Below are 26800 nucleotides of genomic sequence, written 5' to 3'. Positions count from 1 at the left end.
ACACAGACAATGTTTGCTTGTCATAACCTCTGGATAAAGCAACAGCTGACTGTTATTGAGATTCCAGCGCTTTACACGGGTACAGCTTCTCTGCAGCCTAGATTGTACTGATATCAAAGTACAAAAGTGTAGTATAGGAGGCGTGCGTGCCATATTATTCTTTGTACATTTTTAAAAGTAAGTCATTCATTATGTGGAACTGAACTTAATTTTCAAATCATCAATGGCAATCACCTCTTGATTGAATCTGCCAGTATGGAAACAGGTAAGACTGTAATCAATAACTTATTGTTTCTCAAGAATCGAAAGAATCGCAGATAATGTAATAACATTAAGTTTTTTTTAATAAGTAGGCCCTATATATCGTTTTTGACAATACACACACAACCCGATCGTTACATGTTTATTTATAAGCTTTAATTACCCAGAATCTGATGACACAGAGTGTGGCAATTGCACAACACAGAGCCTATGAACAATCATAAGCTTGTCCAGACGACTACATATTTATCCACAAACTTGCGATTATTAAAACCTCTGCCAGTCGCACAGTAAATGACTTCTGATTAGTCCGGAGGGGATGGGGTGATTGGGGTGGTGATCGAGTGGGAGGGGGTGATTGGGATGGTGATCGAGTGCGAAGGGATGGGGCTCCGCAAGCGCGTTACGAAGCCCGCGCCTTACTTACTATCGGTTTATAAAAACTTTCCCTTCCTTTAGACGTTCGGACCTTGGTATTCAGTCCGCCTCTCTGCATAGCCATGGAGCTATAGCTATATGAGAACCATATCATACATGTAACTTGGTCTTCTTGAGCAGAGAGACACAGGGGGAGATGGGGAGTCGTTGAGTGCAAGGTTGAATATCCCCAAAGAGGTCAAATTGACATGACCTGCCAACCTCGACACGAACTGTTTGCCATAAGCATTTAGGGCTCTTATGACACCCAGCACCAAAGAGTATATCGTACCCGCGTAGAGGGCCCTACGTGTATCATGCTCGTCATGTGTATTATGAAAACAACAGTGCCAAGACATATAATATACGTGGTACAATCTTCCAGGGCGTAAATATAGTGGAATGAGAGAAAGCTATAATCGACGGGAGGATTCTTTGAGGACGCGAAGGCATTGTGTGCAAGGACATAGGCCGATATGATATCCATAGAGGGGGAAATGGTAAACTTGTCAATCGGTCTCAGATAGGCCCCTAATTAATCATGACTGTAGCCTAGGTCATAATCCTTTCGTGGGACGCCAAATATGAAACTACTCAGTACACTTGATCAATGTTTGTGAACATCAATTCTAAGCGAATATTATGATTCAATAAGATTTTAATCCTCCCATTTTTATTGGGGGATGGGGGGGGGGGTGGAACTCACGATCATGCGATAGCAATACTCTTATTCTTCACCAGCAAATTAGAAAAGCGGCCAGAGGTGACGACCTTTTTCGCTTGAGTTCTTCAATCTAAATCTCCTCCTCCGTCGTTCAATGACATTGCCTAAACCCAATTATGCAAGAATTACGGCAAGCAGCTTAGGCGAACATGCTCCCAGAGACATGCCCTCGGTTGTGTAGGTGCATATATTTATAGTCGCGCCAGAGCCCAGAGCCCGTCATAATCCCCTTTCCCGACCAGAAGTTTCATTTCCGGTTATTTGTGTGTATGTGATTATGTTTTCTTTCATCAGACCACCCTCATTGTAGACAATTTGCATGCATGAGTGGCCACGAAAGAGGGTAAATAATGTCATTGCCGACGAGGCGATTGCTTCTTTAATGTGATGAGGACATTATTTTGGACCGAGACGAAAGCCCGTATCACTGCAGGTTGGGGGTCATTGAGGAGCAGACGAAACAAAGCCAAAGATTGAAAATAATGACTTCCCAGTCAGTCAGTCTGTCGACACAAAATAAGTTGAACTCACACTCGCAGACGATCGAGCTGAACGCGCGCACCACAAAGAAGCACTTATGATCTATCGCTGTCTGCAACGGCCGACGCTTCCCTCTGGAAACAGAGATAACCTACCAGCACTCAATAGCCACTCACAAGGCCCGGATTACCAGTAACGCTCGAAACAACTGCAAGGAAACTCCCGAAAGAACTTCCCTTGATTTTGAATTCGACGTAGATCCCAAGCGGACGAGCTGTGATCTTTGAACCTACATTTGAAGGTCCAGGTTGTAGGAAACGACTCCTGTAAGAACATTGTATATTGGAAGTTTGCTGTGCATTGAAAAGCGGTGAGTAAATAACGAACACCGTATACAAACATTTAAGCTTAATCTGTTCGCCATGCACCAGAGTGTGTGCATGTCCATACGTTTTTCTCTGGAAATCTTATTTGGGCTCGGTCCCATTGACTTCAGGATCGGTACGTCCTAACGCGTGAATGAGCTATTGTCATGAATATTATGGTTCGACACATTGGGTTACTTGAAACTTATTGTGCTACTCAAGTGGAGGGGACAGACATTTTTTAGCGAGAACTGAATTGTGGAAGGTAATATTATCTGATTATAGACCGACAATATACTGAAGACTTGATGTAGTTTCTAATGAGATTCATCATCGTCGTTTATTTTCATTTCGACTTTAAAGATCTGTTTTGCTTATAGTTTGAAACGTTTGCATGGTATAGGAAAGACTTCATCTCTTTTGCTGTGACAAGTAAATGTTATCCAAACATTCAATTGTATTACCGATTTTTATGATAGCCTGTAGTCCATCATTAAACATAGTACTGCGAATCGAGTGTGTTTATGTTAATTGAAAATAATTCGGAAATTATTTTCAGAGCGATCGAGCGACTGCTATGACGGCTCGCACTGGTACATTGATTAACGATTCTAGCGTATTATCATGTTTTGTCATCCTTCAAAGGGCACAGACTATAGTGCTTACGAAGTATGATTGACCGAAAGATCGGTCTGTATCTGGTCGTCGAGGAAAGTTCATGTTCCGCGGAGACTGCGTCTGGCTTCACGGAATCCCTTCAACAGTGTCTACGGAGGAAAGCCGATAGTGTGAAAAGGAAATCAATAGATAAAAGACTCCGTACCTACTGATTGTTCTGTCTAGTTATAAGAGTAAACAATAGTATGCTCAAATTTATGATAAAGAGAAAAAGAAAATAAGGTTCCAGTCCATATTCCTGTATTTGTATCGTTCTTCTCTTATTGGCAAACGCGTGATTTTTTTTTTCCTCCAAAGATTTTAATTCAGTTTCTTTATAGGGAACATTCGTTCATTTTTCCTTGAAGTGAAAACGTAGAACACTGCCTAGATACCATGAATGTATTAACTGTCACAGGCTTTGATTAGACAAGATTCCAGCTACCACTTCTAAATACTGTTATATATCCATATGGTGCCATCATATCCCATTCATTTCTTTGCGGAAAAAAAGTAATAATAAATAAATAAAATAGATTAATGCTGGAAAAAAAAAAACTTAGTTCCTGCCGTTAATGTTTTAGACGGGAGGCAGACGTGATCGGACTATCATATAACCGGATATTACGTGGGAAAGAAACCAGGAATTAAAAGCGATGCAAATTGGCGACAGCCTATATTCGTTTTCAAGGAGCAGTTAACCTATGTTTTTTTTCTTTAAAATCAATTTATTTGTATCGTTCTTAGTATTCCATCATGACCTCTCATTGCATATTGAACAGAAGTCACTGTAATCCACGCAGTCTGAACAATCTCAATTCTGTATCTTAAGCGATTTTAAAACCGTTGTAAATTACTGATTTCATGCAGACAGGAATTACATCAGCAATGAAAGATTTACCAAAGAACATTCAATTTCAGATACAAGTGTATCAAAAAGGTTTCACGTTTTGATTTTAATTGCAAACTAGATAGCGTTCACAGTGACCATACAATATGCACTCGGCCTTTAACCTCCTCGGGCTTTGATCTCGCTGTAGCGCGTTGCCTCTACATAGTCGTTAAGCGGAATCCAATATTGTCATAATGTAAAATCTCAGTCCATTTTCTCTTCATAATGTAATATCTCAATCCATTTCTCCCATGTATCACTGTATATTGAAATCATAAGACATCATATTTCATGCATGCGCCTCGCCTCCACAAGAATTGCCCTGCCTCTTTTCCCGCCAACTGAGATTGATGACACTTATCTACCGCGCAGACAGCACCATCGTAGTAACGAGCAGAGTCTGTACAAGTTATCCAAACGGAATAAAAGATGAACGGTTAAATGAAACATGCCTCGCCTGAAGGCATCCGGAAGTCCCAAACAATTAATTTGAATGGGTCACCGTCATTTTTTGGTTGTTTTTTCTTCTTCTTTTTATCATTCCAAATGAAGGCCCTGGATGACACACAACCTCAGTGCATTGATTATGGGTTACCTTTATCTCGTTACCGTATACGCTCTCATAGTGGTAGCCGTTATGTTCTGCAATGTCATGAAGTGCAATCTAGTACTAAACTTAATTTGTATCCAAGTAACAGAACGTGGAACCCGACATACACAGGTTACAGGAACGGCTCATTGCACATTATTAGTGTACTCTACGCGAAGTATTGCACTGTTATCGTACATTGCAGTTACACTTCGTGGTCATGAATACTAGCCTTACACAGAATTAGCACAAAGCGTAGTTATAACGGTATATTCCTTCCCTTTTGCGTAGCATTATGGAGGGTAGGTTTGGAGGCGTATTGCTTCAATTGCTGCTGAGCCATTGTGTTTGACTTGTTTCTTCGCGTTGTCAGTCAGATAAAGAAAATTTTCACGAATAAAGTCTTACAGAATGAGTTTGTAATCAAGTTACATTTCCGAACTTGTCGGCCTTGTGAATGTCCAGCCAGCCTTTTCTACCTGAGCTTCAAGCTACGCCATCACCATCAAGAGCCCGATGTGACTTTCATGGTATAGTCCTAAATACCCCCCCCCCCCACACACACACACACACACACGACGACATATCAATACTAATACTGTACCAGTGCTTCCTTATCACTCACAGGGAAAATCAGCAACAATCGCTTCCTTAGGAAAAGATGTGGCAGAAATCGTTGTAACGCTGAAATGTGAGATAGCTATCTAATTTCACGATCTTGTAATGATGATACGGCTCTATCATGTTCAAGTAGAACGGTAGATCTCATCAATCTTTATAGGCCTATTAATTGTGTATTCATTTCCCTATCTATCAATCTATCCATCTATCTATCCATCTATCCATCTACCTACCGCAAGATGGAGGCTGCAGCTGAAGATGTAGAGTTGGAGAAGAAAGAGCTCTTGGTTCAGGGAGGAACGGAGGCTGGATACGGCTCGGAGGCCAAGGCCGACGCGGCAGTGACTGGAGACGCCGATGTCCTCACCATGGAAGAGTTCCGGACCAAGCTCGCGCAGGAGGGCGCTGTGGCAACCAACGCTGACCCGGAGGAGGCTTACGAAAAACCAAAGAAGGGGTAAGAACATTGCGGCGCCTCTTGCGTCTGTCGTAGAAAAGTATGGTTAACGCACTCAAGGCATGACTTCTTGGTCTCGGTTTTTTTTTTCCTCTTTTGTTGTTCAGTGTACCACCTCGTTCCTCCTTGAAGCTCCCATCCAACTTTTTTAATGCGTTTTCTTGGTAATTGATTAGAAAAATCTCGGAGTGTTTTTTCAATCATGGGAAAGAGTTAATCTTAATTCATCATGCAGATGGCTCTTTGTGCCGAAGAGACCCGGAGAACAGCTTCAATCTGAGGGTATTTCGGAGAAAACCGCTTGACTCGCGATGACATCACGTTGGATCAAATAATCCCGCTAGGGAAAAATTAAGAATGAAAATATGGGGTATGATATTTCAAGTCGTTTCCAGCAAGCTAATTTTCGAGAGTTAAAGTCGTATTACTTTTGTCGTGTGGGGAAAACGAAATACTTAAAGAGTGTGAAAATTTGTCAGCAAAGGAAGAGTAATCGGGTTAAGAATCTTCCTCTGGCCGGCTTTGGGAGAACGCGGGACTTTCTCTATCTCATAACGGCTGAAGGAAGAAGACACGGCTTTTAGGTTGGAGAACAGTTCAAAGTTTTTGAAAAAATATGAACGAGATCCTAAGGATATTAACCCTAACTAGGTAGATGATACGGCCGGGGGGGGCTCCCAGGCCTCCCCCCTCCAGATCTCGGCCGTCGACAGCGCGATCGCGACGAAAATTGGCACACACATTGCCTATGATGTAATCTAAAGTACCGTGAAGTTAATCTTAAAAAAAAATATATCATTTATGCTAAATTATGCTAATTTATGCATAATGAAGCATGAAATCAGACAATTTGGTATAAATCACTAAATAAAGCTCAAAACTGGCACATTTTTTGTGTAAATATTCTTTTTAGTGTCCTTAGCAAATGCAAGAGAAAAAAATTTGCAATCAGAAATAATTTCTGAAGTATTTTATTGTTTTTTTAATTTCTTATGTATTTCCTTGTTTTTTCGACTTTATGTTTTTCATTGTTTTTTCGATGAAATTTGTCCGCGACATTGTTCCGAACAAAAAAAAAAATATGTTATTTATCGATTTTACTCAATAAATCCCCAAAGTAGTCATGCTGTTATGAACTTTGCCTGTAAACACTGTTTTCATTGAAATTGTACACGAATTCACGTTTTAGAGCAATTTTTGGTCTGACATGCACGTACATATTTATGCGCAACTTCGGAACCGCGCGCCCGGGCATCACAAATTTGGTCTCAAAAGATGCGTGAGACTCGAAAGAAAAAAGTCATGAAACATCGCGGCGATAGCTTTTCGCGATAGCGATACATCGCGCGAAACGTCGAGGGGGGCCTCGGAGGCCTCCCCCCCCCCCGGCCTAGTTAGGGTTAAACATGTCATTTAAAAACGTATAGGTCTAGAGTGAGGGGTATGTTACGGCACATTTTGGTAAATTTCCAAAATGTGCAGTTACCAAAATGTGCCGTAACAAGTTTACCAAAATGTGCAGGACATTGACGGCACATTTTGATAACTCCCTGCTCCTCCACAATCATCACAAAAACAAATTGTAAGTGCAGTTGGTTTTTGTCCCCACCGAAAAAGGCCGTAGTCACACCTTTCCGAGCAAGCTACGCGGGCTTGTTGCGTGTGAGGATTTTCCAGCATACCGGACAATTTCTGAGGGCGGACAAAGATTTGCGCGAGTTGTGCATATGTGTCTTACTTGCTGGATGCGTGCTACTGATGTTCTTCTTTCGGGTATTCTGTGTGACCTGCGTGCCAGGCGCATGGGGGCTGAAAACTCATTCATCTAAAGGAATGGCAGAAGTCCAACAGAAAAGACAGAGTGTCATTATCTTGGCCGCGCTGACCGCATACGGGGACTGCGAAGTACCTGCGTGGGAGTTGCCTGCGAGGTGCTACTCAAAATTTGGCTGTGGATAAATCGGACTTGCGTGCGCAGCTCCGGGCAACTACGGGCAAGATAATTTTCCTGCGTGCTGGGAAAACCTTATACTCGCATACTCGCAGCAAGTCCGCGTAGCTTGCCCGGAAATGTGTGACACGGCCTTTTTCGGTGGGGACAAAACCAACTGCACTTACAATTTGTTTTTGTGATGATTGTGGAGGAGCAGGGAGTTATCAAAATGTGCCGTCAATGTCCTGCACATTTTGGTAAATTTACCAAAATGTGCCGTAACTAAGGCCGTGTCACACCTTTCTGGGCAAGCTACGTGGGCTTGTTGTGAGTAGGGATTTTTTTTTTTTTTTTCAGCACGCAGGAAAATGTTTTTTTTGTTTTTTTTTTGCGGGCGGACAAGAATGTTTACGAGTTTCTCACTTGTGTCTTATTTGCTAGACGCGTGCTACTTACCTTCTACTTGCGTGTATTCCGTTTGACCTGCGTGAAAACTTTGAAACCAATCCGTTTTCTGTTACGAGCGACTTACGGGTACTGCGAAGTACCTGCGTTGGAGTTGTCTGCAAGGTGCTGCCGACAAGGGTCTCCTACTGGTGTTCTGCGTGTACCCCCGCAACTCACTCGGAACATATTTTGAACATGCTCAGAAGGCCTTGTCATACCGTATCTGGGGAAGCTTGACTTGCGGGGAAGCAAATTTGCTATCCGGAGCTCTCCGCAGTTGGTCCGCACCTGACAGTACCAAAGCGCGTATCTCGCCTGTATTTGCCCGGAGGTGCGCACGCAAGTCCAAGTTATAAGAATGACCAAAACTTTTTCCGGGTGAATCGTGGGAATTGCCCGCAGAGGTACACGCAGAACGCCAGTAGGAGGCCCTTAGCGGCAGCACCTCGCAGGCAACTCCCACGCATGTATATCGCAGTCCCCGTATGCGGCCAAATTAATGACATTCTGTGATACTTCTGCCATTCCTTCAGAGGAATTCCTTCACTGAGTTGTCAGCCCCACGCACCTGGCACGCAGGTCACACAGCACACCCGCACGAAAAGCAATCGCAATAGATTACTCGAGCCTTCAGCTCGGGTGCGCTAAATAAGTGTCTTGCCTGTCTTTACTGCAGCAGCAGGACCATATCACCTTAACTCCTTGACCGTATTATAAATCTCAAGCCCATCCATGGGTTTTTAGTTCAGTTACCAAAATGTGCAGATTGTCCAAAATGTGCAGGAAAATCCACTTTTAACTGCACATTTTGGTAACAGTTGATCCCGTCAGGTATAGGTGCACTATCGGCACATTTTGGTAATTTGCCAAAATGTGCCGATTTACCAAAATGTGCCGTAACAGGGCATCCCCCTCCCACAAAAAGGAGCTCTTGCATCTTTAGAACTTAAATTCAACAATCTGGTGCACACTTTTGTGTGAATATTTGGGGGGAAAAAAAGATCATTCCCAAAGAAAGAAGGAACATTCACGGACAATGTGAATAGGTAAATTAAGGTATCTGTCATTTTTTTTTTTCGGTGTGTGCCTTGTTATTGTAAGGCGGTCATCATTGCATTTTTAGATTTGAAATTCAACGATTTGGTGCACACTTTTAGGGAAATTCTGAGAAGAATGTTCAATGAAAAAAATGAAGAATGTAATAAATGCTCCGGACAATACTATGACTGACTAAATAGTGATATTTCCGCGTGTGATATCTCACGGTGTCCCACTATAAATCCTACTATAAATGTGGAACGGGAGGGGGGATGGGAGGGGGTTTCCCTTCAAAATGAGCTTTTTCATTTTTAGAATTGAAATTCAGTTAGCATAGTTTGGGTGCATGGAATGTTAAAAAAAGGTTTCAATTAAGAAAGTAATTGATTTTTTTTTGGGGGGGGGGCAGTTTGCATGCGTAGATCATGGTATCTGTCAGGTCTTGTATCACATTGCATATAGCGCTCGTTGGAAAAGACAAAGTAAACAGCAGTGAATGGAGTGGTGACAGATTTCACGATTTTTTTTTTTTTCATGTGTAACATTAGGAGAATGAGATACGAGAAATGTACTTAACAAATACAAAAAAGGAAAGCATGCACACTCAAATAAATTTTACCATTGTTGCCTGATTTTCTCAGTTAGTAAGGGCCTAATCAATCTAACTAAACACTAATATCCAAATCCAAAGAAAAAAACGGGGGTTGAATTTTTTGGAGCAACTGCCCCCACCTCCCGCCGCCATACATGTACTGTATACTAACACAACTCCAATTTTTAGGTCAATTGAGTCGTACAAAATTCAAGGATTCTGTTTCAGAGGCATGGAAATTTTGGGTCTCTATTGGAATACAAATGACTATTGTGTAGAGTGACGAATCGTCCGCATGCGCCATTGTATCAACGTCTGCAAAAGCAGGGAGGTGGAAAGGAAATTACCCAACTCCCAGCATGATAAAAGTGAGTGCAGTCAGTTAAATACCGTCCATAGTATATGAACCACTACTCCACAAACTATCTCTTAAAAAGCATCAATTTGGTCCGAGACCACCTAGAACATTTGGCTGTTGGCTTTACCGCTATCACATGACCAGCTTATGCCCTGGTCAAACTAGGAATCGGGAACGTAATTTGAAATCAGATGCAAGGCGGTAAGTACTAAAGTGTTGAGCAAAGTAAAGAGCAAAGGGCCTGGCTTTACCCAAGAGTCTGAAACATGTCGCTTCTTGAATATCACACAAACTCGTTTGACTTCAGAATCGTTTATGCCATCACGAAATGTGTGCGAACATTTAGGTCCTAACTGCGTAATAGGCTGCGTAAAAGCGGACCCTATGTATATCAGGTTTCAGGGTGATGATTGTTATCCCGAAGGTTCGTTATTCCGAAACACACACATGCCCTTTGCCTACTGTTCGTTATTCTAAAAATGAAAAAGGGTTCGTTAATCCTAACATTTGTGGCGTTATTCCAAGGGTTCGTTATTCTTAAGGCACGTTAATCGAAGGTTTGTTAATCCCTAAATGAAACTAGACTTAGAATTTGTCGTAACTGACAAATTCGGTGAACCGTTCAATTTGATAACGGAGGCAAATGGGCATGCAATTTCTTGTAATATGTTTATTAGAGAACAGATATTCGAACTGCATCTTGCCGAAGATAAGCTTTTTATAGTTCTGCTCATACACGATGAGTATTGCACAAAATCTCTGTAAAACCGAAGCCTGAGTTTTATGTTTAACTACATTCCTAGAAATGATTGCAACTTCCAATTAACAAACAATGACCACTGACGATAGCCCAGAGTGCCAGCTACAACATATAGAAATCCTGGAAAAATCTGACCAGGGATTAGTGAGCTACTGCTCAATGAATAAAGTCATGTCAATTTGCGTTTCACACACACAAAAAAGAAAGAAATGGACTGCCATTGAGATATAACGTAAAATGGCTAGATTTGACAATGGTAACTTCAATTGATGTCGTTACTATGATTACGCCATCTAATTGAATAATCGTGAGAGTAATTTCGATAGAGAATTCAATAAGTCACAACATACTAAATAAATTTTGGGTACAGATTTGTCAAGGATAAGAGACATACACTATATGAATTTCAAATGTGATGACGAAATTATGAAATTTCATATTTTTCATTTCATGCAGGAATTTTATAACTTTAAACAACTTTGCAAGACTTATTTAGACTAATTCGCTGACATCTACCACTCATCCGCTTTCAGAATATGTAAAGAAATGGGGGGTTATCGTCCATACGAAAGAGCTATACGTGGAAACGTATCTTGAATGAACATTTCTTAATTCCTAGCATTTGCACTGTATTTCACCATTGATGCACGCAGTGAATTCCAACTTTGGCAGGCCTGTATGACGTCATATCGAGTCGGATAGACTTGAAATTTAGTAAAAATGTTCTCCATAATATATCAATATAATTACATGCAAAAAAAAAAATGTTTTTCCAACTTGGTATCTTGCAGACGACTGGCAACTGGTTATGAAATTTTAGAAATATAGATATACAGGTAAATATGCACGTCTGCCGATTTTCATTGGAAAATAACCTTTAGAAATAGAGCTAGAGGCAATAAAGTGATTTTAGAAAATGACGTCTTAATGATTTCACAGTTGAGCAATCACAGAGAAAAAAATAGCATCCTGAGCCCATGAGACATACTAAAAATATCAAGAGGTAAGACCCTGAGCTTCTAGAGATACGCTCTGCTCAAGATTTGTACAGAAAGAAAGAAATAAAGAAAAAATTAGTACAGATTACGGATCATGGATCACCTAACAATTAAGAGGTGCTCCTTGAATTTTCACGGATCACCTATTAAGAAAGATTTCGTACAATAGCAAGAGTTACTCCGTGAGCTTTCACGGATCACGTAGTTTCGACATTCCGAAGGTTTGTTAATCCGAAAATTAGGGCAAATTGGGTTGTACAAAATCAAGGATTCCGTTCAGAGAGGTTGGTGGAAATTTTGAGTCGCTGTTGAAATAGACTGAAATGACTATTGTGTACAACAACGAATCATCTGCATGCACCATTGTATCGATGTCTGCAATAGCAGGGAGGTGGAAAGGAAACTCCACCTCCAAGCATGATGAAAGTGAGTGCAGTCAGTCTATCATCGTCCATATGAAACCACTTCTTCACAAACTATCTCTTAAAAACCTCAATTTGCTCCGAGACTGTTGGCTTTGCCGCCATCACATTATCAGCTTGTGCCCTGGTCAAGCTAGGAAACGGGAACGTATTGAAATCAGATGCAAGGCGGTAAGTAAAATGTTGAGTAAAATGTTGAGTAAAGTGAAAAGCAAAGGGCCTCTCTTTACCCAACAGTCTGATACATGTCGCTCCATGAATATCACACGAACTGATTTGACTTCAGAATCGTTTTACCATCACGAAATGTGTGCAAATATTTAGGCCCTAACTGTATGAAAGGCTGCGTAATAGCGCACCCAATGTATTTCAGGTTCCAGGGTGATGATTGTTTTCCCTAAGGTTCATTATTCCAAAACACACACATGTCCTTTAATTGCTTACATTTTCGTTAATCCGAAAAGGAAATAGGGTTCGTTAATCTGAACATGAGGCTTTATTTCAAGGGATCGTTATTCCGAAGGTTAGTAAGATACGTGTAGAAGGTTCGTTAATCCGAATATGAAATAAGGTTCGTCATTCGATCCCAAATTTAGTTATTCTGAAAATGAAATAAGGTTTGTTTATCTGGAAATTAAAGGAATGTGCGTGCTACCGAGCCTTCAGAATAACGAACCTTATTTCATTTTCGGATTAACGAACCCTCTGAAAAACGAATCTATTGTTGTTTTCGAGTAAACGAAACGGCGGAATAACAAGCTGTAACCTATCTCATCCTTACTCGTGTATGCCCTCTGTTCCACTAGGAAATAATGTACCATTATCGTTCGTGATTCCAGCTAACCATGATGTTATTATATAGTACCGTCTCGTGTGGTTCTGAATCTGATCTTAATTTCTTCATCCATGAAGTCCCCAAAACCACATTTCTTTGCCCTAGAGTTGTGCTCGTTATCATGAAGTATCATTCTATCTAATCTTAGTGCAACACTTCATGATAGGGAAGAGCAAAAATACCCTTTTAGTTGGGCCTTATTATTCGTTTTTATTTGTTTCGCTTGTAGAAACTTCAAGAGTCTTTTAACTGCTAAATCTATATCTGATTTTTATATCAATTGTTTTCAGATGATTCAAGTTCCCGTTTATCCCTACTGTAAAATATGCATATCTTTAATTCTGATATTGTGAGAGCACGGATTGATACATGATCGTCATGAATTATTTTGTGCTTTTTGTTGTTTTTCAGTGCCTGTGTGTTATCGGATTGATATTTGAAAAAAAAAAACAACAACAACTGTTAGTGTTCCATAAATATATCAAGAGCACGTGACAGTTTTTAATGGATGAAACGTATTGGACTATTACTGGGTCAACTGTGGAGGCGACATTTTGACCCTGTCCCGTGTCCGCTTTCAATTATTCTCGTTTCTTTGCACAAAAGAGGTAACACATAACCTTTACTGAAATCCATTCGAACTTGATGTCTCCCTTTTTGTCCCTTTTTTCGTTGGGAATGGAGCCGTTAGCAATAAATTGCTAACTCATAAACCGCTTATCAGAGTATTTTTGTTACATGTTTACAGCAATTTATTTTTTTAGATTTTTTTTTTTTAGATTTAGATTTAGATTTTGAAGCTAACTGCACCATTGCTTTTGAGTGATAGGTCGAACACTCATGATATTATGTCTCCCTGCCGAAGGGATCACTAAAAGTGGCAGATAAGTACATGTAATGAATCGTTTGTAATGGCTGTTATTCGTTTATTAACCGAGTAATAATAGGCCTTTCAAACATACATCACAGCAAGGCCAAAGCATCAGACGACTTTTCAGGCATCATGAGCATGCGTCTCATTAAAGTTCATACTTTCATTCCGTTAATGATCACATTGTATGGCAGGTCTGTCAAATATACGTCACACCTAGGGGCATGATATGGAGCGTATAGACGGATTTTTTTTTTTTCTGACAAATATGCTTTCAGTCAATCAGATGCAAAGGTTTCAGTAGCTTAAACCAGTTTGCAAAAAAAAAAATAGATAAATAAAAAGAAAAATCTGACAAAACGCTTAATGAAATGCCCACAGTAATGCGAAAAAGAACACAATTCTAAATAGATACGGCAAACGAAAAACAAAAGTACTTGGTAATTCAGACAAACTGTGAGAACCACTCACTCTCTATCATGAGAAGAGTGTTGTTTGTCCTATAGCAAGTATTCTTTTCACAAAACAAGGTCCAAATGACCAAATCAAGCTTCAATTTAAGCGAAACTCGATTGTTAAAGCAGTTGTTTCTTCTCTGTTTTGACGTGCCCTATATTCTGCAATATCCTTGGCTCATCTCCCAACCTCAATAGGAATAAGGCAACACCTGCTACCGGTACCTATGCCGAGTCATTAGCTCACAGATAGCGCAACTGCTTGCCCTCGAAAGGAACGGAAGGGTACCTCTCCTAGCCATATCTAACACTAAGTGGCAGGAGACACAAAATGACCAGTTCCGTTAAAGGAAAGGGATCACTAATTGGAAAAAGAAATAACAAATCTTTCAGAGATAGCCATGTACAATATGCACGCTTCTAACTATACTACACTAAGCACACACGCACACGCACATAGACACACAAATACAAATACACATACATACACATGCATAACTGCGGGTACTAAGTAGTTTGTTAATGTCATTATTCTTCTGATTATACAATATTAATAGTAATGATAAAATGATGATTATAATCATCATAATGATGATTTATTTTTTGATGTGTCAATACAAAATATGATATCATTAACCACTGTGGAGGTAGTGATTGATGACGGACATTTGGTGATACATTGTAATAGCAATAATAGTACATGTACATGATAAGAACAAACATGATACTTTATATGAAATTACGCCATTTTCAATTGCGCTATTACTCCAATACGCAGATGTTAACATGATATGTTAAAATCCATAAAATCACATATTATGTGATTTTATGGATTTTCCTTCCCTCCGCCAGATTCGGTGGTTCAACTCGCTGTGCCATAGCTCTCTGCGTGGGTCTCGCTGTCGCTGTGATCTTCACTGTCGTCCTTGCGCTCGTCAGTGGTCGCGGAGGCAAAGAAAGTGTCACCATGGCAACGCCTACCAATGGGAGCACAGGGACAACGCCTGCCAATGGGAGAACAGAGGACAGGTCGAGCGTGTTTCAGTCAGCGGCAGTATCATCTGACGTGGATATCTGTTCAAAAATGGGAAGGTGAGGGGACGGAATCCAGTGTACTTGTCCCTTCTCACCTTTTGAAAATGATCACCCTGTTTCATGATAATAGGTGGATCGGAAATTGAGAGTCTTGTTTGAAATTGATTAAAACAAACTTTGGGTTCCGCTAAAAATGCTATTATTCTCATTACAGTATACATCTTAAACCCCGTTTTAAAGGAGCTTTTCAAACCAGAGTTACTTAATACTGCGATAACGTCCGCGTAGCGTGCGTCCGGGTATTTTTTTAACCATGCTTGTTAAAACGGTATTCTTGGAAACCTACCCGGAGAAGTTTTCGGTGTGTGTCTGTTAAAACGGTATCCTAACTCTCTCCCGCTGTTTTATTGTCCGAGGCGAGGAATTTTGTTCTCCGGACGTTGTCGCGACGTAGTCGCGGTAAGGTCTGTTAAAACAGGACTTGAGCTTACTTTACTGATGCTACAACGATGAAGATTAGGATACTAGTAATCACTATCCTCGTCATCATCATCATCCCACTTATAATGATCGAGAAATCTTCTCATTATGTAGGGTATCTCCGTTAACGAACCAATCAGTGTGCTTTAATGGTAATTATAAAGATGTAAATGGAACAAATTCTTTCTTGTCGTCTTTGTCAAGTTCAAGGGGAAATATGATGAGCGCTTTTGCTTAAATATTTTACCTTAGATTGCAGAAATACAAATACGGGGACATAGGTGGGCCAGATGAGTTGAGAATCTGATGCGAATTACGAAAAACCGTGATAGGTGCACCAGGAAGGAAAACATGATGTTTGCTGATTCTATAGCGCAGTCTATCCAAAGTTGTGCTGCATATTATGCGTGTGTGTGTTTTATCCATGATTCCGGTTTGGATTTAACCAGCGATATTCTCCTAAAGAACGGGTCAGCGGTGGACGCCGCCATCACCACGCAGCTCTGCATCGGGTTGGTGAATAGCCAGAGTTCCGGCCTCGGGGGAGGCTTCTTTATGCTCATCTACTCACAGACGACCGGGGAGAGCAGGTTCCTCGACGCTCGGGAGACGGCCCCATTAGCGGCCAATGAGGCGTACGTAGCCAATCTTCTTGCCGCGGATTCTCCGTTCGGTAAGTTTACGTCGAAATTACCTCATACCAAGGCATTTCCCTAAAGGGAGATTGATATGAGAGCGAGACGGCCTTCATCATTATGTCAATAGTATATTATGTCATCTTTTCCGACCTCTCTATCCCCAGGGACTCTCTTTCTCCAGTGGGGGATGATTGGGGGTTAACGGGTTTAAACACCCCCCCCCCCCTTCTGGACCTTTTTTTGTTTCGTTTTATTCTTGTTTTTGCTTGTCAGCTGATTTTGGAGAGAAGTGGCAGCAAAAATGTGAAGACATTTCTTTCATGACAAATGGTCATTGGGTCCCCCTACCCCACCCCCTTAACAAAAAGCTAGATCCGTCTCTACTCTCTCTTATTTATTCATTGGGTCCCCCTACCCCACCCCCTTAACAAAAAGCTAGATCCGTCTCTGCTCTCTCTTATTTGTTCTATTCTTATTACTATTACTATTTCTATTACTATTACTATTACCATTACCATTACCATTACCATTACCATTACCATTACTATTTCTATTTCTGTTTCTATTTATATTTCTATTTCTACTTCTATTTCTATTTCTATTTCTATTTCTATTTTTATTTCTATTTCTATTTCTATTTCTATTTCTATTTCTATTTCTATTTCTATTTCTATTTCTATTTCTATTTCTATTTCTATTTCTATTTCTATTTCTATTTCTATTTCTATTTCTATTTCTATTTCTATTTCTATTTCTATTTCTATTTCTATTTCTATTTCTATTTCTATTTCTATTTCTATTTCTATTGCTATTGCTATTATTTTTACTATTACTATTACTATTATTATTGTATTCCAACCTGACAACACAACTACATTAAGCAGAGCTTGTTGAGGATATGAGGTATGAATTTTCTTCAATTCTCTTTTCCGACATGTTTGATAAAATGCAGATCAGCAGTTTTGATCTTATAAATTTCATTTTTACAGAGGGCAAACTAATTAAATGAACCCATACCTCATAACCTCACCCCTCTGCTTAATAATCTCTTACTTTCAAAAACACATAGTATTATACTTGTTTTTCTTTTGTTTGGTTTTTTATATTATTCGGTTCGGTTTAATTTTCTTCAAATTCCATTTTTAATACGATATAACGACATCTATTAAAACACTCCAACCACATGAAGCAAGATGTACTGGCAAAAACAAAAACAAAAAGAGAAAAAGTTGTCACATGATCATCTACGTAGATATTGGTTTATCTCTACGAGATCTAGGGCAATGACCCCCTTGGCAATTAACCTGGACCCTTCCCCTGGCCCTTATCCTACTCCTACTCCTACTCCTATACTCCTAATCCTGAACCTAAACCTGACCCTAGACCCACACTCCTAACCCTGAACCTCACCCCAACCCTAATCGTTACTCTAACCGTACCACTAACCAGTATTTAGCCGGGGGTAATTGCCCTCGGGGGTAAATGCCCTCAGGGGTAAATGCCCTGATACGATCTCTTTGCCCCGCAGACAAGCTCCTCGACTACACTTTTGACCTCGAGGAAGGCATATCTGACTCTACATAGTTGTGTTTAAATCATTGTAATTATGATTTCTTGTACATGTGGAGGGGAAAGAATGAGTGACATTACTAAACATACGGTACACACTTGAAAGCTACATAAGTTATGGCAATATGGCATTTTTGATATACCGTCGTATTATCATCGATTTTCACCGGTTTGATATTCGGATGTGTTGTGATATTTTTTTTTTATTGACTAATTCCATATGTTTGGATTAAATACCTCTAAGTCACCTCTCCATTGGTCCAGACTTGTTAGATGCACCCCCCCCCCCCCATGATTAATCTTACTCCCCGTTGGTGTGATGTGTATTCCAGGCATCCAGAACACGGCCGTTCCTGGCGAAGTCCGAGGACTATGGGAAGCCCACCAGAAATACGGCATCCTACCGTGGTCGGACCTCTTCCAACCCGTGATCGAGCTGGCAGAGAATGGCTACCCGGCGACGGAACATCTCGACGTCACACTTCAGCGGATGATAAAGAAAAAGCCCCTTTCAGAGTACACGGGCGCGTGGTAAGAAAGCAAGCTCTCTCATCAGCGGGGTATTTTTGTGTTAGGTTTTTCTTCACAGTTATTGAAATTGGCAAACAAAATTGAAAAAAAAAATGACCCTCTACTCCCTAAACATCCACTGTCTCTTTCGGGTGCTCTTTTTAAGTGTTGCTACTGCGAGTTGTACTTTTTTTCCTCTATGTTACTCCGTTCCTAATGAGCATTGAAGGGATGGCACATTTTCTGTTGAGCTGGGGCTTCAGGTTTCGGGCATTTTTTATGATGCTTTTTTGAGATAATAAAACACCTCTTATGACATATTATGAAAGGGCATATAATTCTAAAAGAAATTCAAAGTTTATTTGATGAAAATTGATGTAGATTTCTCCCACTTTTTTTTAATCGTTTAATGTTCAAATGCCCAGTTTGTTTTACCGTCCATCTTGTATATATACCGGGAGATTCGATGATGGTGTTTACATGCTATCACGTCCAAACAAAATCTACGTTAAGGAACACACCAACCATGTGTTGATAAGGAAACTAACCCCTTGTGTGTGGTTTATTGCCTATCCCTTCGTGTAGGGACATTTATATGCGAGAGGACGGAAGTCCCAAACGGGCGGGAGATCTGGTCCAGAACCGTCTGTTGGCCCAGACACTTCGAGCCATCGCTGCCAACGGGTCGGACGAGTTCTACACGGGAGACACTGCCCAGAAACTGGTTCAGGAGATACAGGAATTAGGTAGGAGCTTTCGTGTGATATACACTTCATCGGATGAATTTGCGATTCTAAACCGCGCGTTGTTCAGGTTTGATTATTTTGTTTTCAGTAAAAAAAATAAAAAAATAATAAAAAAGTACTTAAGATCCTTATGGACGCTAGAAACGGATTTTGCTATAGTTTGCATGCAATGGACCGTCTCTGTAACGATTTTGTATGAAAATAAATGGATGTTTCTTTTCCTGCAGCCTAGCAACGAGCCATTTTATTCACCCGCTCCTTGCAAGTTAGTTTCTTAGGCAAGAATTCACTAGGTAACCATTAGTTATTGATAGGTTGGGGCAATACTCCGGCAAGTTTTGTAGATATTACTGCAATCTTTTGTGAACAAAACAGGCATAAAATGTAAATGTAATGTCTTTTCATAATATGGATGACCATAATATATATGGTATCATCCAAACATTTGTAGCGCTAATTCCCTGTCAACCCGATAGTGACTGCATTTTTATGTACCCCAGTTTACCCCAATTTTGTAATTCAAACGACCGACCATCTCAATAGTTTTCGATTTTGCGTCAGCCACATTTTGCTGGATAATTTCGTGTCTAGAAGACTTAAGTTTGTATCCAGTGAGTATAGAAGATACTGTTTAATGTTTTTACTGTGAACTGTTTACTTATTTTCATGACTTGAAAGTAAAAATTGTTTTAGTAAGTCATTTGCCCCTTTCCTTCCAAGTTGAGTACTCGCAGTGCTTTCTTTTTTTGAACACCGTTACTGGAGTATTATTTTATTTCGTGACTGAATTTAATACAGGTGGAATCATCACCGCGGAAGATCTGGCCAATTACACGACGAGATGGGATGACGCTCTCTCGTCACCATTCGGCGATGGGGGCACACTCCTCACCACTGGATCGCCATCGGGTGGACCCGTGCTCCAGTTTATCACCAATGCCATGCAGGGTAAAGACGATGAAATACCCTGTACCTTTGCCACTATGAAATAAACGTAAAGGTAACTGTTGTGCTCCATTAGCCTATGACGTCGTGTAAAGTCACAGTTCGTGGTAGCAGGCATTACGACGATATTGTACAGTGAATTCATTTTCATGCCAGCGGATGATCTTTTTACTTTGTTTTCATTTTCCATCCGACAAGATGTCTGGCTTGCCAATGTTCAGTTGCAGTTACTTGTCTTTCATATGGGATACAGTGATGTGAGTACATGGGGCTAGCGATGATGGAATGGTGGTCAAGTTATTAGAAAGATACACTATTTTATATAATGCACGTTATGGAGTCATGAAACAATAAAGAAGGCATGTATAAGGAAGTAAACCAGGTATCTCACTGACTTGGAGACTAGGTAGTGACCTGGCGATTTTTTTTTTTTTTTTTCGGAGACTCCTTCCAGGCTCTATTGGTCTCGGAGACCTCTCCGCGAGGTCTCTGCGACATCTCCTTAGTCGCAACCAAATCGCCGAGGCTAATTTTGTTCGCAAAGTCTCCGTGACGTTTCCGTGACCTTGCGGAGACTCATTGGTAACGTATCGGAGACATCGTGGGCGCTCTCTGCGACTTTCGGACGAATAAATTATCACCTTATTAGTAAACGTTTCGGAAGTCGCCTTGGACTCGCCTTCTTGATGAGAGTATCTTTCTTGGTCTTTCGAGATGCACGAGTCGCGGCGAAGTTTCCTCCAATTAATGATTTCGTTTCAGTCCTCCCCGAGGGAAAGTGCCGTGAAAGAAGGTCCAACTGCAGCTGCAAACGACTTGGACTGAAACCTTTGGATTGGGAGCTCCTAGTCTTTTCCACTGAGCCACACCCGATCATTATTTGGTTTTCTTACTCTTTATCACATGATTTTATATTGGCAATGATTAGGGACATTTCTTGACTTTCGTGCTGCATGAATCAGTAAAAATACCTCAGATTTCAAATACTTCTGTCTATAGGAAATGCTCAAACACAAAGGAATTCTAATCAGTATGGGTTACAATGTACTGTGCAATCAAAGATTCAGTGTGTGTCTAATGAAACCAAGGCAAATAGTGCGTCCACGCTTAATATAATCACACAAAAAATAAAGAGTAAAATAATGGAATAGAATTGTCAAACCGTGCACAAAGTATTCACTCTTTCACGCTAGATGCATTCGAAGATACTTTATACGTGTTTGGTCGGTTTTTGTCCCCGCCGAACGAGTTCGAGCAGGGGACTATGAAACGGGCTCCGTACGTGTGTGTGTCCGTCCGTCCGTCTGTCTGTCCGTCCGTCCGTCCGTCTGTCTGTCCGTCCGTCCGTCTGTCTGTGCGTCCGTGTGTGATCAAAATTTTCAATTTGCTACTTCTCTGTCATTTATGAGCCAACTTTGATTCTGTTTGCTTTATATGATAGCACTACATGGGAGCTTTGAAACTTCTACACAGAATTTCAGTTGTGACCTTTGACCTTGACCTTTGACCTATATTATTGTACATTTTGCTTCAAAATGCTACTCCTTCGCCATTTCTAACCCGATTTCGATTCCGTTTGCTTTATGTGATGGCACTAGGTGAGGGCTTCAAAACTTCTACACAGAATTTTGACCTTTGACTTCTTTGATCTTTGACCTTGATTTTTCACCTATATTGTACATTGGCTACAAAATGCTACTCCTTCGCCATTTCTAACCCGATTTCGATTCCGTTTGCTTTATGTGATATGGCACTAGGTGAGGGCTTCAAAACTTCTACACAGAATTTTGACCTTTGACTTCTTTGACCTTTGACCTTGATTTTTGACCTATATTGTACATTTTGCTACAAAATGCTACTCCTTCGCCATTTCTAACCCGATTTCGATTCCGTGTGCTTTATGTGATGTTACTAGGTGAGGGCTTCAAAACTCCTACACAGAATTTTGACCTTTGACTTCTTTGACCTTTGACCTTGATTTTTGACCTGCATTGTACATTTTGCTACAAAATGCTACTCCTTTGCCATTTCTAACCCAATTTCATTTCCGTTTGCTTTATGTGATGGCACTACAGTCTGTAGGTGAGGGCTTCAAAACTTCTACACAGAATTTTGACCCTGGACTTCTTTAACCTTTGACCTCGATTTTTGACATACTCCTTTGCCATTTCTAACCCGATTTCGATTCCGTTTTCTTTATGTGATGGCACTAGGTGAGGGCTTCAAAACTTCTTCACAGAATTTTGGCCTTTGACTTCTTTGACCTTTGACCTTGATTTTTGACCTATATTGTACATTGGCTACAAAATGCTACTCCTTCGCCATTTCTATCAAAACCCGATTTCGATTCCGTTTGCTTCTTGTGATGGCTTTAGGTGAGGGCTTCAAAACTACTACACAGAATTTTGACCTTTGACTTCTTTGACCTTTGACCTTGATTTTTTACCAATATTGTACATTTTGCTACTAAATGCTACTTCCGGCGGGGACATATTTTACGCACCGCGTAATTTCTACTTTTCCTTGTTTCACACTACATTGCATCTCCAGCTTTCAACCTGACAAGCGCGGACTTTGCTTCCCCAGACGCCCTCGTGCTGACGTACCACCGATTTTTGGAGACACTAAAGTTTGCCTACGGGCTTCGCAGTCACATGGGTGATTCCGACACACCCAAGGTCAGACAGGTAAGATCCCGTGTACATCTCCCTTGCGGTCTCCGATTTCGCTTCCGATCGAAAGGAGCGAAACTATAGCAACCGTTAGGTATACTCTAGTCTAGTTTCAGCAAGACCAGGGCCCCGTTTTATGAAGAGTTATAATTGATTATCTCTTCTGAAAAAAAAGGGGGCCCAGGTACATAGAAAGCAATAAGAATGAGAGTGATAATGGTCATGATAATAATGATGTTATTATTATCATAATTATTATTATTAGTAGTAGTAGTATATTTAGTAGTAGTAGTAGCAGCAATAGTAGTAGTAGTAGTATCGTCATCTTCATATTACAAAACTTTTAGCAAAATAACTAAATTTCTGTCATAAATACAGCACAAGCGCTGTCCTCTAAGAGGAGCAGTTGATAACATTAGGGAGCATGAATCGTGAATCATGTTCAACAATGAACGCATCGCACAAAGATTACAGAACCAGTGTACACATAAGTGCTTCTTTGTTACAAAGTGTAAAAAATTACCGTAATATCACAGATGAAGAGGGACAATTAGAGCAAATTGGCCTACTGTATCAACTGTTGTAAACAATAATGTGACGGGACTTTGTGCAGTAAGATGTCATAGTACACGCTTTAATTTGTTTCAAGGTCCTCGCTGACCTAGCATCCTTGGACGTGGCGCGTGAGGTCGCGGCAAGTATCCCCAACGACGCGGTAACGCACACCAACATCAGTTACTACCAGGTGGCTCCACGAGTTTCCAGCACCCTCGGCGGCACCAGCCATCTCAACGTCCTGGCTTCAAACGGAGATGCAGTTTCTTCCACTACATCCGTCAATTACAGGTACAGTGGGAACACAAATATTGTCGATTGCTTTCCTATAGGTTCTCTTCGGGAGACTTAGAAATAGATTGTCAGAACCGTGCTCTATTGTGCACGCCTGTCGATTTTGTTTTTTTCAATATGGACCAAATTGAGAGTTTGATGGAATAACGAGTTAACTCCTTACTTTTTGATTTTAAAGTATTTGCAAGCTGCTAAAAAGTGACAAGAAAATATGGGATTTTTTAATCATAACATCAAGAATATTCTTTGTTGTCGAAAAAGCAAAGTATATCACTGGAAAGGTTTTATTTTGCTCTTTCTGATGATAAACCCACTTTAACCCTAAAAGGGCCGGGCTTTTTTGGCTATGCTCAGACCGGGGGGGGGGGGGGAGAGATGGATTCCGGCCATCGGTGGTGCGATCGCTATGAAATTTTGCATGCGTGAGACCCACGTCATAATCTACAAGATTGTGTCATAAGATTTTCTGAAACAATCAATTTCTAATTTTAATTGATTAATTATGCAAATTAAGCTCAAGATCATATTTTAGCCTAATTAAAAGCATTGAGAGTCTAATTTTTGATCTGTAACTCTGTTTTAGCATATTCAACAATTGTACATCACAAAAACTTCCAAAACTCATTTCAATTTTTATGTATTTTATTGTTTTCAGAATTTCTTATGTATTTCCTTGTTTTTCAGCTTTTGTTTTTTTCTTTGTTTTTTCATTGGAAATTGTCACTGACCACTTTTCTACCATGATTAGCACAAAATTAATCAATGAAAGTGATTAATTGTAAAAATAATCAGGTTTTTATGACTGTCATGACAGAGCACCGTTTTCCATAATGTACACAAAATCACAAAATTGTGCCCCGTTTTGGGGCGACATTCCGTTACTAAAATGGGCGTGGCTTCGCAAAAGTATGCGCGGACGTTGCAAATTTGGTCTCGAAAGTTGTGCGAGACTTGAACAAATAAAGTCAAGAAGCCTCGCGACGAGGCCTTCTCGCGTTACAGAATTATAGCGCGAGACGTCGAGGAGGGGGGGGGGCGGATTCCGCCCCCCCCCCCCCCCTCCCCGGCCCTTTTAGGGTTAAAAATGTTTAGAAACGGCGCTATAACCAGTTTTTGATGAAACTCTGCAAATGTTTCAGATTTATTTTTTTTTGTATAATATAAAGGATGAAAGCATTGTTGTGGTTTTCAATAAACAACCGTTGAAATACCAGGACAGTCTTCATGAACTATCAACACTAGGATCGAGAGCTAAAATCCGATACCCTGCAGCATTAGATAAAGATTGCAACTTAACTTGAAAATTTTAATTATTCACGTACACGTAAAAATATGAAAAGTTAATTGCTTGTTCATCATTCTTTTTACAATCACAGATTCACTTCCAATTATCTTTGAACTGTAACAAGATGGCATGAAAATGTGCCTAAAACACATTGTATCGTTCGTTTGATTGTCTGTTTGTTTGCACTGAAGGTTTGGCAGTTCGATACGCTCTTCAACGACTGGACTAATATTCAACAATGAAATGGCCGATTTCAGTCTTTACGACACGTCGCCCAATTTTGTCGAACCGGGAAAGCGCCCTCTGTCGGCCATGGGTGGGCTTATAGTTCTGGACAAGGAGGGAAAAGTCAAGTTTGTCGAGGGTAGCGCGGGAAGCAAACGTATCATTAGCATTAACGCTTGGGTAAGTCACGTTTTTCCTTCTCACGTTTTATGTCTCTTTCCATATGAAAATCGATATATCTATCTTCTATCTATCTATCTGTCTATCTATCTTCTATCTATCTATCTATCTATCTATCTATCTATCTATTAATCTATCTATCTTCTATCTATCTATCTATCTATCGATCTATCTATCTTCTATTTACATTGTATCTATCTATCTATCGATCGATCGATCAATCTTTCTTATATCTATCTATCTATCTATCGATTTATCTATCTTCTATCTATCTATCTATCTATATCTATCTGTCTATCCATCTCTCATTCACTTTTCCTTTTTGTCTGTCTCAGTCTTTATAAAGGACTGATTGATAATAATTCTCAGTAACTTACAAAAATAACAACCGCCATTACTACAACAAATCAACTACCCAGGCACATGTATTAGTGTTCTTGAGAGATACAGTAGGCCTCTATGATCATGGTTGCGACAGTCGCTATCATATTTTGAATCAAAAATTTATCCTGTAATGATTGGTTGAAAGAGCTACAATTAATTTAGGTAGTTTCAGCTATGTCAGAATGTTTGCATGTTTCTTTCTTGAATATATATCAACAACTACTTTCATTTTAAAAATGCTTCGTAGAAAAATGAGCAAAGAAAATGGGATTCCATCGGGAATCCCATAAAAAATGCTTATCTACTTCGCAAAAGGACAACTTGTGCAATCCAGACGCTTGCTCTGTAACAATCCATCACTAGATGCACTTGAACTAAAATAGAATAAGTCGTCGTGCTTGCATGCGACTTAGTGAATAATAATCGTAATCCATACAGCGGATCCGATATATTAAAAGCTATCATAATGGAGCATCAAAACACACAACAGATACAATGGCCAGTGACGCTGTAATCCTCTTGCTGACCCCTCTCCTACGAGTGAGAGTATGACTGGAACTGTAGCAGTATATGAATGAGCTAGGTGTCTGTCACGACACTGTCGAGAGAGGAGAAGTCGAGGCAAGGAGAAAACATAAACAATGTGGTGAAGGTCTTGACTCTCTGTGCTTTCAACACCAGATGGCGCTGGCCACGGTTCTGGGGGATATTCCGCTCTCTAAGGCTGTCGACGAACCCCGTATTCACTGTGAACTCAAACCGCCAAACATTGTTGCCGACTACGAGGAAAACTTCCCACAAGTGAGATCCACAATTCTGTTGATTGCTATCTTTAGAAAACTCTCATCACTTTAGTCAGTCTTTTCCTTTTTGCTGTGTTGATAGTTTTGTTGATGTGTGAATGTTGGCCGAGTTTCTTTCAGAGTTTCAGAGTTTGTATCGCGTTTATTTGTTTTCAGCCAGGATAATTCCTTTCTTGAAAGAACCAAGTCAGTTTTCGAAATTATTTGAAGGGTGCATGGAAGGAATGTGGAAGTTCATCCTCATCTACAATGCACCCAAGATTTGGACAACGTATCGTGGTTTTCATGTGTTGTGAGTTAGGTTTGT

The 26800-nt window shown here is 40.3% G+C and overlaps 1 protein-coding gene across 2 annotated transcripts in view; it reads left to right on the top strand.

The window, feature by feature from the left end:
- The first annotated feature begins 2042 nt into the window (after positions 1-2042).
- Positions 2043-26800, top strand: part of LOC140228617 (glutathione hydrolase 1 proenzyme-like) — a 28393-nt gene continuing 3635 nt past the window's right edge. The window contains exons 1-11 of one of the 2 annotated variants that reach the window (XM_072308863.1): positions 2043-2252; positions 5246-5463; positions 15025-15264; positions 16137-16360; positions 18227-18425; positions 18990-19150; positions 19949-20098; positions 22646-22782; positions 23417-23613; positions 25093-25306; positions 26372-26491. In XM_072308863.1, the coding sequence (XP_072164964.1) occupies positions 5246-5463; positions 15025-15264; positions 16137-16360; positions 18227-18425; positions 18990-19150; positions 19949-20098; positions 22646-22782; positions 23417-23613; positions 25093-25306; positions 26372-26491 (1860 nt within the window). In that variant the 5' untranslated portion in view covers positions 2043-2252. Of the gene's footprint in view, positions 2513-5245; positions 5464-15024; positions 15265-16136; positions 16361-18226; positions 18426-18989; positions 19151-19948; positions 20099-22645; positions 22783-23416; positions 23614-25092; positions 25307-26371; positions 26492-26800 lie in introns of both variants that reach the window. The other variant, XM_072308864.1, reaches the window with a different exon arrangement.

Source organism: Diadema setosum, chromosome 5 (genome assembly GCF_964275005.1).
Source record: "Diadema setosum chromosome 5, eeDiaSeto1, whole genome shotgun sequence".
In the NCBI taxonomy this organism is placed as follows: domain Eukaryota; kingdom Metazoa; phylum Echinodermata; class Echinoidea; order Diadematoida; family Diadematidae; genus Diadema; species Diadema setosum.
Note: the sequence above shows the minus strand (reverse complement) of the source record. Positions and strands in the feature narration are given on the sequence as shown.